We start from the raw sequence: 14,965 nt of genomic DNA on the forward strand, positions 1-14,965 counted from the left end.
GCTCCTGCCTGCTGCTGCTTCTGTGTTTGAACTTCTAACGAGGACACGCACAGTTTTTGAGACAACACACACACACCAATTATGTCCTCCTCCTCCTCCTCCTACTCCACTGGGCTCGTGTTAACAGCAATTCGGCATATGTTTGGCGCCAAAAATGCACTGTGTTTTTTTTTTTGCCTGAAAATGCCAAATTTCAGCGTCCTACCTATAATTATCGATTAGATAATGCCCTGAGGCGTGGGAGTAATTATAGTGCTAGGAGAGGGCGGTTTTGCACTTTCTAGCTATAAATAAGCTGGAATTTTCTGCGATCTGTGATCTACCGTAGACCAGAAGGCAACTCTGGAATTTTGGTCAGAATTCAAAATTTTGACATTTTTCTTAAATTTTTCAAATTGAAAAAAAAATTCTCTTGATTTTGAACCATTTTCGCTAAAATCGTAAAAAATTAGCGAAAATGACAAAGGCACGTGGTGTCAGAGTGTCCCATCTCGTTTTGATCTACGTAGATCTACAAAAATGCGGGAGAAGAGACCAACTGATTTTGCATGGTTAAGAACGCGCTGACGTCACATTTTTTGGGCGAAAAATTCCCGCATTTTCTGTAGATCAAGCCGTAATGGGACAGCCTGGCGCCATGTGCACGGGGTTCTAGCCTTCCTCATTGAATTTTTCGCGCTCCATTGACTACCGCCTGCCGGACAACGCGTGGGAAAGTGTCGTGTACTCCACACGGACAAATACATTAGTTTTACAACTAAAACCGAGCTGCGACGCGACACGCAACGCGCCGTAAATCTACCCCAGATATGGCCGAGCCAAAATGGCCTAGTTCGGCAAAAACTCTTCCATTTAAATTTATGAAGGAAGCCAGAAATCCGTGCACACGTGCACAGGTGTGAAAATTGCCGGATTTTCAAAAATTCTGCCAAAAATTGCCGGCCACGTGGGAGGCGGTCATCGCCCACGCGCATGATTCACCACTAAATGAACAAATATCAGGTGGGAGAAAAAAGACGAATGAATAAATAAATAAATGTATTCCGAACATTTATGATTGTGGGAATCGCTTTTTCTTTCTGTTTTTCGCCACGATTTATTTGACTAGACGCCCCACCTCAACGATTTTTTGTACTTTTCAAAAAATAGTACATTTTCCTCATTTTTCATCACTTTTCTTCGGTCGAATCTCTTTTTTTTTTTTTGAATTTAAATATATATTTAAACTAATTTTCAGAAGCTGTGCTCAACTCATCGCCGAGCTGCAGCACCGCCCAGTTTTTCTGTACATTTGACGCAAAAATCTGAAAATTGTGAGTTTCACACCAATTTTTTGCGAAAATAATCGATTTTTTTTTTCCAGACTATCGAAATGGCATCGTATGTTCGACAATTTTTCAGGGCAAAACGTCGGAAAACTGATTGTAAGTTGAAACAGAAATTAGAGAAAAACGAGAAATCCACATGAAAATTTGCGAAAATATCCTTTTTTTTGTGAGAAATTGTAAATTTCCGATAATTTTCCACAAAAAAAGTTTAAAATTCACATTTTCTCGTGATTTTTCAGTTTTCAGTTGAATTATACAATTTTTTGTGCTTTTTATTGAATTTTTCACAAAAAATCGATCAATTTTTTGCTTAAAATCCAAAAATAATCAATAAATTTTTAAAGGGAGGCGCCTTTTCTCGGGCGGTGGGTCTCACAGCGAAATGCTTCAAGTTTTGGAGTATGCGCCTTGGAGACTACGGTACCCCCGCGTTGAAATTAATTTTTTCGCGATTTTTGATTTTTCTCCCAGTTTTCAATGAAAAAACTTGTTTTAAAGTGATTTTTTGCGCGAAAAATCAAAAAAACAAGTGTTTTTCTCGTGTTTGAGGTGAAAATTTCGAATAAAATGGGAAAAACTCGCCGTTTAATCTAAATTTGAACTTTTACCGCAGAAAGATGAATTTTCATCAAATTTGCTCCCCTTTTTCGCTATTTTTTTTGCAACTTAAGCTGAATTTCTCATAATTTTATTGATTAAACTCGAGAAAATAAATTTTTTAAGCGAAAAAATCGATTTTCCCCGATTTTCCCCCAAAAATCGCCAAATTTTTTGATTTTTTGCATTTTTTTTGCAGCATCATCCGAAGAATCCGATCATCAGTTCGCGTCGCCCACCTCACCACGTCCATCAAGTTCCGACTCATTCGGACCGTCGGCAGCACCGTCCACGTCACTTTCACCGCCATTTCTGAGCCCATCGTACTCAATGGATTACATCATCGAGGCGATGACGTCATCATCGTCAACGTCACCAGTACCACCACCAGTGTCGGCTTCTAGGCCAGTGGCACCGGTGGTGGCAAGAGTTGAAGGGCTCCGAGCGGTGCCGGTTGGGCATCGAAGACAGCACTCGAGCCGTCAGTTTTTCCAGTGAATTTGTGAAAAAATGCGATTTTTCATGTGAAAGTACAGGAAAAACGCATAAATTCATAGAAAAGAATGGTTTTTCCCCGAAATTTTTTTTTGCAAAAATTTGGTTTGAAAAACTGTGAAAAACGTTGAAAATTCCTAGTTTTTTGAGCTAAAACAGAATTTTCACGCTTAATTCAGCAAAAATTTACAAAAATTTGCAATTTTTCATTGAAAATTCCAACAAAAAATTTGAATTTTCAGTTAAAAACCTGAAAAGATTCGAGAAAAATTGAAACATTTTCAGCCGGTCACCTGCAACAATTCCAGCAGGAGCTTCACGCTCGTCACCATCACGCAAATATCACTCGGCTCAACAAAAAACGACGGAATACCGATACGGGATACGATCCGGAGGCTCGGCCACCGAAATTCAAGCACCGAAGTCCATTGTAAGGATTTTCGAGAGACTAAAATCTGGGAATTTGGAGTGTTTTTAGGCTTTTCTGGGGGTGAAAATGGTGGATTTTTGACCAAGTTAGGGTGGATTTGAGTTGATGGCCTAGTTTTTAGATTTCTAGGCCACCATCAAAAAGTTGGCAAATTTTGAAGAGCTAATTTTTGTGTGGTCTTTGAAAAGTTTTTTGATTTTGAAAATATACATTTTAAGCCACGTTATGGTGGTTTTAAGTTGGTGGCCTAGAAAACCAAATTCTGATTTTTCTAGGCCACCGAAAATTAATCTGACCTCGTTTTTCTGTAGAACTCAACCTGGGAAATATTTCAAAAATTTTAGACTAAGGAAATATCGATTCGGAGCCAAGTTACAATGTTTTCAAGTTGGTGGCCTAGTTTTTAGATTTCTAGGCCACCAAAAAACTTAGGCCAAGTTACAATAAGTGGTGGTCTAGAAATCTAAAAAACTAGGCCACCAATACGTTATGCCGGATTTAAAGTTGGTGGCCTAGTTTTTAGATTTCTAGGCCACCAATTATCAATTTTTTGGTGGCCTAGAAATAAAAAGTTAGGCCATGAACTCAAAAAAGCCCTAACTTGGCTTAAAATCCATATTTTTGAAAAAAAAAAAAAAAAACTGAAATGGCCTAGAAAATCCGAATTTTAACTCTATTTCGGCCCCCCCCCCCCAAACCGCAATTTTTTTGATTTTTTCCAGCTATCAAAGCAGTTGCTGCCTGAAACCAACGGATCTTCGTATGCTTCTAATCGAGGCGGAATCCCGTGTACTGTACGATACGGCTACAGTAATCCCAACGCGTAACGGGACCCATCAGAATGCCAGTTCCATCTCAGCGTGTGGAGAATTTCAATTTTTGCGAAAAAGAAAGGATACGCGAAAGTTGTCGCAAATGATTTTTGGCGCCGTGCCAAATTTGAAGACTAATGAATCGTTTAGGATTCATGTTTTGGAGTGAGTTTTCTGGAAAAATTCAAACATTTTTTTCTCAAAATTTTTAAATTTTTAAACTCAGCTCGCCGAGAGCTTTGATTTAAGTATAATCATGACTAGGTTCCGATTATTTTGAAATTTTTTGGTGGGTCCCGCAGCGAGGAGGTTACTGTAGTTTTCCAGTTTTCGCGGCGGGACCCACATAAATTTCAAACTTCTCCGAACCTTGTCATGTTTCGTACTCAAATTGAAGCTCTTGGTAAGCTGTATTCAAATATAACAGAAAATTTCGAAAATTTAGGGTCTCGCCGCGAAAAATTGCAGGTTACTGTAGTTCTTCGCGGCGAGACCCAAATTTTTTAGAAATTGAGCAAACTAGGGCGTTATTATAGACAAATTAAAGCTCTCGGCGGTAAGCTAAACTCGATTCTCATATAGAAAAATTTGAAAACCCTTCGAAATTTTGGGTCCCACCACGAAAACCCGAAATTCTTTAAAATTCAAGGAAACCTAGTCATGATTATACTTAAATTGAAGGTCTCGGTGAGCGGAGTTTAGTTTTCATCGAAAAAAATTTGAAATCCATCGAAATTTTGGGTCCCACCGCGAAAAATTGCAGGTGGTTACTGTAGTTCTTCGCGGTGGGACCCGAAATGTTTTTTAAAAATATTCCTAACCTAGTGATGATTATACTTAAAACAAAGCTCTCTCGGTGAGCCGCATTCGATGATATCTTTAAAAATTTCAAAAAATGGGTCTCACCACGAAAAGTGAAATTTTTTTCAATTTCTGTTTTTTTTTCCAAATTTCTTATTCAATTTTCAATTTCATAGCATAAGCAAGACGGGATTTGCCGATTTCTCTTGAAAAACCTCAGATTTACGCGATTTTGGGTCCCGCCGCGAGGGTTACTGTAGCTTTTCGCGGTGAGACCCGAAAAATTTCAAAATTAACGGAACCTAGTCATGATTATACTTAATTTAAAGCCCTCGGCGAGCTGAATTTAATTTTTATAAAACAATTTTCTAAAAAATTTGGAAATTCTCAAAAAGAGTGGGTCTCGCCATGAAAAGAAAAAATTTTCAATCTGCTGCTTTCTGCTAAGATTCATTAGAATTTGATTAGAGCTGTTTTTAGGTTAAAAAATTAGATTCAGCTTGCCGAGAGCTTTGCAATAAGTATAATCATGACTAGGTTTGTAGAAATTTAAAAATTTTTGGGTCCCGCCGCGAAGGGTTACTGTAGCTTCGTTGCGAGACCTAAAATTTTGAAAAAATTTCAAAATATTCGAATTCCGCTCACAGAGAGCTTTCATTCAAGTATAATCATGACTAGGTTCGGGTAAATTTGAAAAAAAGTTGGGTCTCGCAGCGAAAAATAGAAAGCTACAGTACCCCTCGCTGCGGGACCCAAAAACTTTAAAAATTCTCCAAACCTAGTCATGATTATACTCATTTCAAAGCTTTCAATGAGAGGAATTCAAATTTTCTATAATAATTTGAAAATTGGGGTCTCACAGCGAAATCTTCTTGTTAGATTTTCGTGGCGAGACCCAAAAATTTTCAAAATTCGTCAAACCTAATCATGATTATACTTATTTAAAAGCCCCCGGCGAGCTGAATTCAAATTTTACACTTAAAATTTGAAAAAAAAATCAAAAAAATTCTCATCAATTTTTCAGAGACGAGGAAACAATCCTGGTGAGCAAGACGTTTGCAATTCCGAAATATCGCAAAGGTGCTCTACCGGCCGCTGCTGCAGCAGTAGTTCGAAATGAAGCATTAATGGATTCGTCGGATTCTTCGGACTCGCAGAGCACAGTAAAATCGCTCGATGGATGGAGAACCCGTACTTCTCGATCAATTATGACAACTCCTGAGGCATTTAGTCGTGTTCGACACATATCTATAACATTCGGAGAGCAACAGCATGACATTGATACGGACCACTCGAATCAACATTTTGGCTCGCCGAGCTCGTTGCACAGCAGCCTACCGAGAGCTTTTTCCCCTCCGCATAAGATTTCCAAAGCGAGAAGACGTCAATTGGCGGTTACTACGAGTTTAAGCGAGACTTGTGCGTTTTTTTTCGATTGAAAGTTCGCGAGAAAAATTGGAAAATTTTGAGTCCCGAAATTTTTCGCGTTGGGACTCTGTTTTTTTCTCAAAATTTTTAAATTTTTAAACTCAGCTCGCCGAGAGCTTTGATTTAAGTATAATCATGACTAGGTTCCGATTATTTTGAAATTTTTTGGTGGGTCCCGCAGCGAGGAGGTTACTGTAGTTTTCCAGTTTTCGCGGCGGGACCCACATAAATTTCAAACTTCTCCGACTACCTTGTCATGTTTATACTCAAATCGAAGCTCTTGATAAGCTGTATTCAAATATAACAGCAAAAATTTCGAAAATTTAGGGTCTCGCAGCGAAACCCAGGGTTACTGTAGCTTTAGGGTCTCGACACGAAAACTTGAAAAATCTCGAATTTTTTAGTAAAATTTTGAATTTTCGGTATTTTTCTGACACGGAAACTTCAAAATTAAGTCGATTTGTAGTGGAAACCTGAAATTCTGATTTTTTGGGTCTCGACACGAAAATGTATAGTTTTTGTGAAAAAAAATTATACGAAAAAATAAAAAGCTGTAAATTCAAATTTAGTTCACGAGAAGACCGTTGTTGCAAAAAAAAAAGTCAAAAAATTTGGGTCCCGCCGCGAGGTTACTGTAGTTTTCCAGTTTTCGCGGCGGGACCCGGAAAATTTAGAATTTCTCCGAACCTTGTCATGTTTATTCTTATTTTAAAGCTCTCGGCGAGCTGATTCCAATTTTTCGAATAATTTTCCCAAAAAATTTTATTTTTCCAGCCGCGTTCCCAATACCATCAAGCCTGAAGGCTCGTTCACGGATGAGCTCAATGAGCTCAACACAAGCAGACGATGAGCATCCGATTTCGATGCAAAATATGCGAAATATCGCGTTGGGCATTCTGGTGCCGATTAAACAGCGGTTTTTTCTAATGCAGGTGAGAGGATTTAGGCCTGGGCTTGGGCTTAAGCTTGGGCTCAGGCTTAGGGCTAGGCTAAAGCCCAGTCTTATGCTCTGGCTTAGACTTTGGTTTAGGCTTAGGCATAGGCTTTACGCTCAAGCTCGGAATTTGACTCAGGTTCAGGCTTATGCCTAGGCTTCGGCTTAGGCTGAAGCTGAAGCTTAGGCTTAGGCCTAGACTTAAGCTTAGAATCTGGCTAAATCTCATGCTCAGACTTAGGCTTTGGCTTAGGCTTAGGCTTTTCTATCAGGCTAAAGCCCAGGCTCAGGTTTAGGCTTAGGCTGAAGCTGAAGCTTAGGCTTAGGCCTAGACTTAAGCTTAGAATCTGGCTAAACCTCAGGCTCAGACTTAGGCTTAAGCATATGATTAGGCTTAAAACTTTGCTGAAGCCAAGGCGCAGGCTTAGGCGCATAGGCTCAATTCTAATCTTAGGCTTAGGCTTAGGATCTAGCTAAAGCCCAGGATCAGGCTACGGCTTGGGATTAGGCTTAATCCTTAGTTTAGGCTTAGACGTGGGCTTAGGCTTCAGCTTAATCCAAGGCTTATGAATTTCCCCCCAAAAAAAATTTGTTAATTTTTCCAGCATATACCCCTAATCGAAGCTGAAATGTCAAGATTTGAGTCGCGTGTCGTCACGGCAGCCCTCCATCCATCCACATTTCTTCAAAATATCTCAAAATCATGGGAAGAGCTCACCGAAACAGTATGCCAACTGCACAATGCACCGAGACTTCGACATCCATATTGGCTCGCATTGAATGAGAAATGTCATTTGGATGGACGTACGTTGGCCACTGAATTCTGTGAGCAATTGGCTTATTTGGTACGACGATACGATCGGAAAGAGGCTGGATAGTGAGTGGGGAAATTTGCTGAAAAATTGATGATTTTCTAGTCGAAAATTTGGTTAAAACTGGCCAAAAACAGCTGAAAATTGCAAAAAATTTGCGGAAAATCGTCCAAAATCGAGCTTTTATGGGTCTCTCCTCCACAAAATCCCCCCAGGTTACTGTAGTTTTCGTTCGCGGCGAGACCCCACTTTTTCGAATTTTTATTAGATTTTCGAATTTAGTTAATGAAATGAGGAGAGCCCTCGTCAAAACCTCGTCAAGTGTAGGGTCTCGCCACGAAAACTACAGTAACCCGAGGGGGCGAGTTTCGTGGCGAGACCCAAAAATTTTCAAATTTGGCCAAATCTAGTCATGATTATACTTAAATTGTAGCTCTCACTCAGCTGAGTTCTCGAATAATCAAATGAAATTTGAAAAAAATCGCAGAAATTTTTTGGGTCTCGCCACGAAAATTTTAGTTTTTGAAGAAGCTTTCCATTTATTTTCAATTAATTTTTTTTTGCAGTTTTCTATCAAATCTGGTAACCGCTCTTCTGATGCACCATATGTCATGGGTTGCAAGTGTTGCCTCGCCGCCACTCCATAACGCCGATTCGAAAGATCAAATTGACGAGAATTCCCTATTCGGAATGATGTCATCAGGAGCTCCGACGGTCGGCTACAATGCACTAATGGCTCAATATTTGGAGATTTCTGGAGCGTGTGGTAACATGCGTTCGGCGAAAATCTGCGTTGTAGGCGAAGATTTGGAAGTTCTCGCGTCCGTTTGTTCGGTGCTCTCGTTTTTCATTCGATGCTCCGCCGTTCAGCACGTTGGTGAGTTTTAGGTGGAAAATTCGGATTCAGCACGCCGAGAGCTTTGAAATGAGTATAATCATGACTATGTTCCCCGATGATTTTGAAAATTTTTGGGTCTCGCAGCGAAAACCTACAGTAAACTAAGAGGTATTTCGCTGTGAGACCCCAATTTTCAAATTATTTTAGCAAATTTGAATTCCTCTCATTGAGAGCTTTGAAATGAGTATAATCATGACTAGGTTTTGAGAATTTTTAAAGTTTTTGGGTCCCGCAGCGAAGGGTACTGTAGCTTTCTATTTTTCACTGCGAGACCCAACTTTTTTTCAAATTTACCCGAACCTAGTCATGATTATACTTGAATGAAAGCTCTCTGTGAGCGGAATTCGAATATTTTGAAATTTTTTCAAAATTTTAGGTCTCGCAACGAAAATTTTCGCTGCGAGATCCAACTAACTTGTTTTTTTTTCAAATTTATTCAAACCTAGTCATGATTATACTCATTTTGAAGCTCTCGGCAAGCTGAATTTTATTATACTAATTTTATTACTGAAAATTCAAAAATTTTTAGGGTCTCGACACGAAAATTGAAAAATTCCAATTTCCAGACAACGACAAGATGTGGGAAGTACCCACGGAGCAGCCATTCTCTCCGTGTGACGTTTCGAACTCGCCGAGCACAAGTTGTGCTCATCAGCACCAGCAGCAGCAGCAGCTCAAAAATGGCTACCAACATCCCGAGGAGACGTCGTCGGTGGCAATGATGAGACGACTGAGGAATAATAATCAAATGGATACTTCTTCCACGCCGTCCACGTCCACGGCCGCCGCACTTTTGGATGCCGATGTTGAGATGGTGGTGCAGACTACTACCGAGGTGCGGAATTTTGGCGAAAAATTCGGAATTTTTCGGGTCTTACCGCGACAATTTTGATCAATTTTTATTCTAGACCAACATATTCGAATTCTGCTTGCCAAGAGCTTTCAAATGCGTATAATCATGACCCGTTTTGCATAACATTGACAATTTTTGTAAAAACCTACAGTAACCCGAATGATTTCGTGGCGGGACCCGGAATTTTTTTTGAAATTTAATAGAACCTAGTCATGATTATACTTAAATGAAAGCTTGGGGGTGAGCTGAATACGAATATGGAGATAAAATAGAGTCCCATCACACGAAAACCCAGGGTTACTGTAGGTTTTCGTGGCGGGACCCAATTTTTTTCGACTTTTTTGAAACTTGTCAGAACCTAGGCATGACTATACTTGTTTGAAAGCTCTCGACGAGCCGCGAGTCTGAATATTATCGATTTTTTCGAAATTTCAGATCACCTCAACCACGACGACGACACCCCGACATCATCATCTTCATCATCTTCACAGTGTCACAATCGATCGTCTCGATTTTCCGTGTTGCCCGACAATTGCCGACGATGCGGATATGTGGGTTCCGCAGCGGCCGAACTCTGAAGGACTCGGTAGATCAATGTTCGCCGGCCCTCTTAACAATTATTGCTCGCATTTTGTACTGTCGGCTGTGCAGAAGACTGATACCAATATGCCTGAAGTTTATTCTAGGTGAGAGAGAGAAATTTTGGAGCCCAAAAAAATGAGCCCAAAATTTGGAAAATTGGGTGAAAATTACTATTTTTTCAATAAAAAACTTTTTTTTTTTCGGAAATTTGATCAATTTTCCGATGAATTTCCTGATTTTCCCGCAAAAAATATCGATTTTTCAACAGGTTTATCGATTTTTCTGTATTTTCATTGATATGTTTTCTCCGGTAAATTATCGATTTTCCTAGAATTTTATCGATTTTCTGAAATTTTATCGATTTTTTTCAAAAAAAAATTTTTTTTTCTGAAAATCTATGAATTATCGATTTTTCTGAAATTTTATCGATTTTTCAAAAATAAATTTTTTTTAAACCTATGAATTATCGATTTTTCTGAAATTTTATCGATTTTTTTCAAAAAAAATTTTTTTTTCTGAAAATCTATCGATTATCGATTTTTCTGAAATTTTATCGATTTTTTTCAAAAGAAAAATTTTTTATTCTAAAAATCTATGGATTATCGATTTTTCTGAAATTTTATCGATTTTTCAAAAATAAATTTTAAAAAAAATCTATGAATTATCGATTTTTTTCAAAAAAAAAATTTATTCTAAAAATCTATGAATTATCGATTTTTCTGAAATTTTATCGATTTTTTTCAAATTTTTTTTTAATTCTAAACATCTATGAATTATCGATTTTTCTGAAATTTTATCGATTTTTCAAAAATAAATTTTAAAAAAAATCTATGAATTATCGATTTTTTTCAAAAGAAAAATTGTTATTCTAAAAATCTATGGATTATCGATTTTTCTGTATTTTCATTGATAGGTTTTCTCCGGTAAATTATCGATTTTCCTAGAATTTTATCGATTTTTTTCAAAAAAAATTTTTTTTTTCTGAAAACCTATGAATTATCGATTTTTCTGAAATTTTATCGATTTTTTTCAAAAAAAAAATTTATTCTAAAAATCTATGAATTATCGATTTTTCTGAAATTTTATCGATTTTTTTCAAAAGAAAAATTTTTTATTCTAAAAATCTATGGATTATCGATTTTTCTGTATTTTCATTGATAGGTTTTCTCCGGTAAATTATCGATTTTCCTAGAATTTTATCGATTTTCTGAAATTTTATCGATTTTTTTCAAAAAAAAATTTTTTTTTTCTGAAAATCTATGAATTATCGATTTTTCTGAAATTTTATCGATTTTTCAAAAATAAATTTTTTTTAAACCTATGAATTATCGATTTTTCTGAAATTTTATCGATTTTTTTCAAAAAAATTTTTTTTTTCTGAAAATCTATCGATTATCGATTTTTCTGAAATTTTATCGATTTTTTTCAAAAGAAAAATTTTTTATTCTAAAAATCTATGGATTATCGATTTTTCTGAAATTTTATCGATTTTTCAAAAATAAATTTTAAAAAAAATCTATGAATTATCGATTTTTTTCAAAAAAAAAATTTATTCTAAAAATCTATGAATTATCGATTTTTCTGAAATTTTATCGATTTTTTTCAAATTTTTTTTTAATTCTAAACATCTATGAATTATCGATTTTTCTGAAATTTTATCGATTTTTCAAAAATAAATTTTAAAAAAAATCTATGAATTATCGATTTTTTTCAAAAGAAAAATTGTTATTCTAAAAATCTATGAATTATCGATTTTTCTGAAATTTTATCGATTTTTTTCAAAATTTTTTTTTTATTCTAAAAATCTATGAATTATCGATTTTTCTGAAATTTTATCGATTTTTTTCAAAATTTTTTTAAAATTCTAAACATCTATGAATTATCGATTTTTCTGAAATTTTATCGATTTTTCTAAATTTTCTATTTTTTTTAATTTATCGATTTTTCCGAAATTTTCAAAATTTTCCCAAAAAAAATTTTAACCCAATTTTTTTTTTGCAGAATGTTCGACGAAGTCCGGTGTACCGATTTTCCGTGTCACCGTTCGGCAACTGCTACGCCATCACAATCGACGTCATCAATGTGTGATCCGGCAATGAATCCGGAAAATGTGCTAATCATTGCGGATATCGAGCAACTGACAGTAAAAGTGCTCTCAACAGAAGGATCAGATGAAGTGACGTCACCATCCGAATCAATTGTCGCAATGTTGGAACAATTTGTTGGAATTCATAATGCTGTACCGGCGAATGCCGAGTTTTTAGTCGGAATTATTGAGGATTCATTGGCTCATATTGTTGGAAAAAGTTTGACACTTGTCGAACTTGTCAGAAGTGATCAAACGGTTAGGATTCAGGGCTCAGAGAGAGCCAAAAAATCGAAAATTTTAGCAAAAATTGAGATACTTTTGGCTGTTTGCCCCGAAATCGGAAATTTTAGCAAATTTGAATTCCCCTCATATAGAGCTTTAAAATAAGTATAATCATGACTAGGTTCGGGTAAATTTGAAAAAAAGTTGGGTCTCGCGGCGAAAAATAGAAAGCTACAGTACCCTTCGCTGCGGGACCCAAAAACTTTAAAAATTCTCAAAACCTAGTCATGATTATACTCATTTCAAAGCTCTCAATGAGAGGAATTCAAATTTGCAAAAAAATTTGAAAATTGGGGTCTCACAGCGAAATCTTCTTAGGTTACTGTAGGTTTTCGCTGCGAGACCCAAAATTTTTCAAAATCATCGGAACCTAGTCATGATTATGCTCATTTTAAAGCTCTCGGTGAGCTGATATCGAGTTTTCTATACATTTTTCAAATAAATTTCCAAAAAATGGGTCTCGTCGCGAGTACAGAGTACAGTAACCTGAGAGTAATTCGTTGTGAGACCCAACTTATTGAAATTATTTCAACATTTTCGAATTCTCATTGCTGAGAGATTTGATTTAAGTGTATAATCATGACTAGGTTCCGATGGTTTTGAAAATTTGTGGGTCTCACAGCGAAGGTTACTGTAGGCTTGTAGTATTCGCGGCGAGACCCAACGTGTTTTTTTTCTTCAAATGTCTTCAAAATAGTCATAGTTGAGAAGAATTTGAATATGCGAAAATTTCCGGAAATTTAGGGAAAAAATGACAAAAACTGCCAAAAAAATTGATCTAAAATTTGACTTTTTTGGGCTAAAAACACGAAAAAAAAATCGATATTTTTACCGTAACAATCGATTAAAAATTTCGAAAAATCGAGAAAATTCGAGGAACTTTTTGGGATTTTCATATAAATTTTTTTGAAAAAATCTACAAAATTTTCTCGCAAAAAAATAAGCATTTAGCTAAAAAAAAAATAAGCATTTAGCTAAAAAAAAATTGAAAAAAAAAGAAAAATCCGACATTTGCCGACAATTTCAGCCTGAAAACCCAGAAATTAACGTTTTTTGGGTAGAAATTTTTGAAAATTTTGGCAAAAAACACGACAAAATCACCCCCCGGCAATGAGAATCGCTTTTAAAAAATCCAAAAAAAATCCTGGATCGGCAATTTCTCGGAACTTTTCGTGGATTTTCATACAATTTCGACTTTTTTTCCGGGAAAATTCGCGACTTTCGAGTTTTTGAGCCGAAAAAACCGAAATTTTTAAATTTTTTAACAATCTTGAAAAATTTTGACCTGATTTCCGAGCATTAAAAAAAATCAAATTTTTTGAATTTTGGAAAGTTACAAAAACTGCCAAAAAATGCCAAAAAATTTGCCGACAATTTTGGGCTGAAAACACAGAAAAACTATAGATTTTGAACTATTTATTGCTAAAATTGTGGGATTTTTTTGATGGAAAATGGAAAAAAACGTTTTTTTTTCAGTTTTCAATTTGTGCAAAAAACCCAAAAATTTCGGAATTTTCGAGCAAAAAATCAAAAATTTTTTTTGAATTTTTCAATTTTTCACCCCTAATTTTTCTATTTCAGAAAAACCCGAATTCCCTACAATTAACACCGGATCGTGTTCGTACAATTATTGGTTGTGATCATTCGGATCTTCGTCTTATCGTCAATGTTGCAGCCGTCTACTGGCCTCCTGTTCTCCAATCCGTGCTCGGATGAGCTCCGACACCTTAAAAAATCGTCGAGATTTTCTCAAAAAATCATTCAAAAAACGGGAAAACTCTTTCCTTGCGCCGGTGTGTGTATTGTTATTTAATATTAATACTACTAATTTACTAATTATTTTTTGTTCTTTTGTTCTTTTTTTTTAAATTGTAAATTTCCCCCTTTTTCAAGAAAAAGTTGATTAAGCCATTTTTCGTAAAATTATATATCGAATTTTTGGGAACAAATCGAGAAATTTTGAAGAAATTCGATTTTTCTTACATTTTATTAATTTTCTGCAAAAAAAACTCCAATTTTCAATATTTTTCTTCAAAAGTTGATGACAAAAAGAACAAAAAATTCGATTCCGGAAAACTCGAATTTTAAAATTTTTGTGAATTTTTTTGAAAAAAGTCAATAATGATCGATTTTTTGTGATTTTTTCGCAAAAAAATCAATATTTATCGATTTTTGTGAATTTTTTCTGAAAAAAATCAATATTTATCGCCTTTTTGCGATTTTTCTTGCAAAAATATCAATGATTATCGATTTTTTGTGAAATTTTTTAGAAAAATCAATAATTATCGATTTTTATAAATTTTTGTGGAAAAAATCAATAATTATCGATTTTTTGTGATTTCATTTTATTAATTTTCTGCAAAAGAAAAATTACGAATTTTCGCAAAAAAAAAATCGATAAATCAACTCCAATTTTCAATATTTTTCTTCAAAAGTTGATGACACAAAAAGGACAAAAAATTCGATTCCGGAAAACTCGAATTTTAAAAATTCAAAAATCGACAGATTTCTGCTAATTTTTGATCATTTTTCTGGAAGAAACGATAAAAAACATTTCCATAAAATCGATAAATCCGCTTATTTATTCCACTTTTTCCTTTTTTTTTCTGAAATTTCCGAAAAAA

The 14,965-nt window shown here is 35.5% G+C and overlaps 1 protein-coding gene and 1 non-coding gene across 4 annotated transcripts; one reads left to right on the forward strand and one right to left on the reverse strand.

Moving 5' to 3' along the window:
* Window positions 1–1,235: 1,235 nt before the first annotated feature.
* Window positions 1,236–14,252, forward strand: fnip-2 (UDENN FNIP1/2-type domain-containing protein; the record flags this gene model as incomplete). 3 transcript variants are annotated; one of them, NM_001028186.6, is made up of 13 exons in its annotated part: window positions 1,238–1,313; window positions 1,364–1,424; window positions 2,125–2,406; window positions 2,706–2,850; window positions 3,573–3,827; window positions 5,488–5,882; window positions 6,666–6,823; window positions 7,431–7,702; window positions 8,204–8,514; window positions 9,102–9,370; window positions 9,824–10,074; window positions 11,972–12,314; window positions 13,923–14,252. In NM_001028186.6, exons 2-13 carry the CDS (start codon window positions 1,373–1,375, stop codon window positions 14,055–14,057), a joined length of 2,868 nt encoding a protein of 955 aa, NP_001023357.2. In that variant the 5' UTR covers window positions 1,238–1,313; window positions 1,364–1,372. The 3 variants fall into 3 exon arrangements, with proteins under 3 accessions (NP_001023358.2, NP_001023357.2, NP_001033430.1); NM_001028187.5 differs by lacking the exons at window positions 1,364–1,424; window positions 13,923–14,252 and having other exon boundaries at window positions 1,236–1,313; window positions 2,123–2,406; window positions 11,972–12,446; NM_001038341.3 differs by lacking the exons at window positions 2,706–2,850; window positions 3,573–3,827; window positions 5,488–5,882; ... (5 more) ...; window positions 11,972–12,314; window positions 13,923–14,252 and having other exon boundaries at window positions 2,125–2,575.
* On the reverse strand, window positions 5,384–5,437 carry T04C4.2. Its single transcript, NR_052957.1, has one exon. It is a non-coding gene; the product is annotated as an Unclassified non-coding RNA T04C4.2 (non-coding RNA).
* Window positions 14,253–14,965: the final 713 nt, after the last annotated feature.

Source organism: Caenorhabditis elegans, chromosome IV (assembly GCF_000002985.6).
Source record: "Caenorhabditis elegans chromosome IV".
Taxonomy (NCBI): domain Eukaryota; kingdom Metazoa; phylum Nematoda; class Chromadorea; order Rhabditida; family Rhabditidae; genus Caenorhabditis; species Caenorhabditis elegans.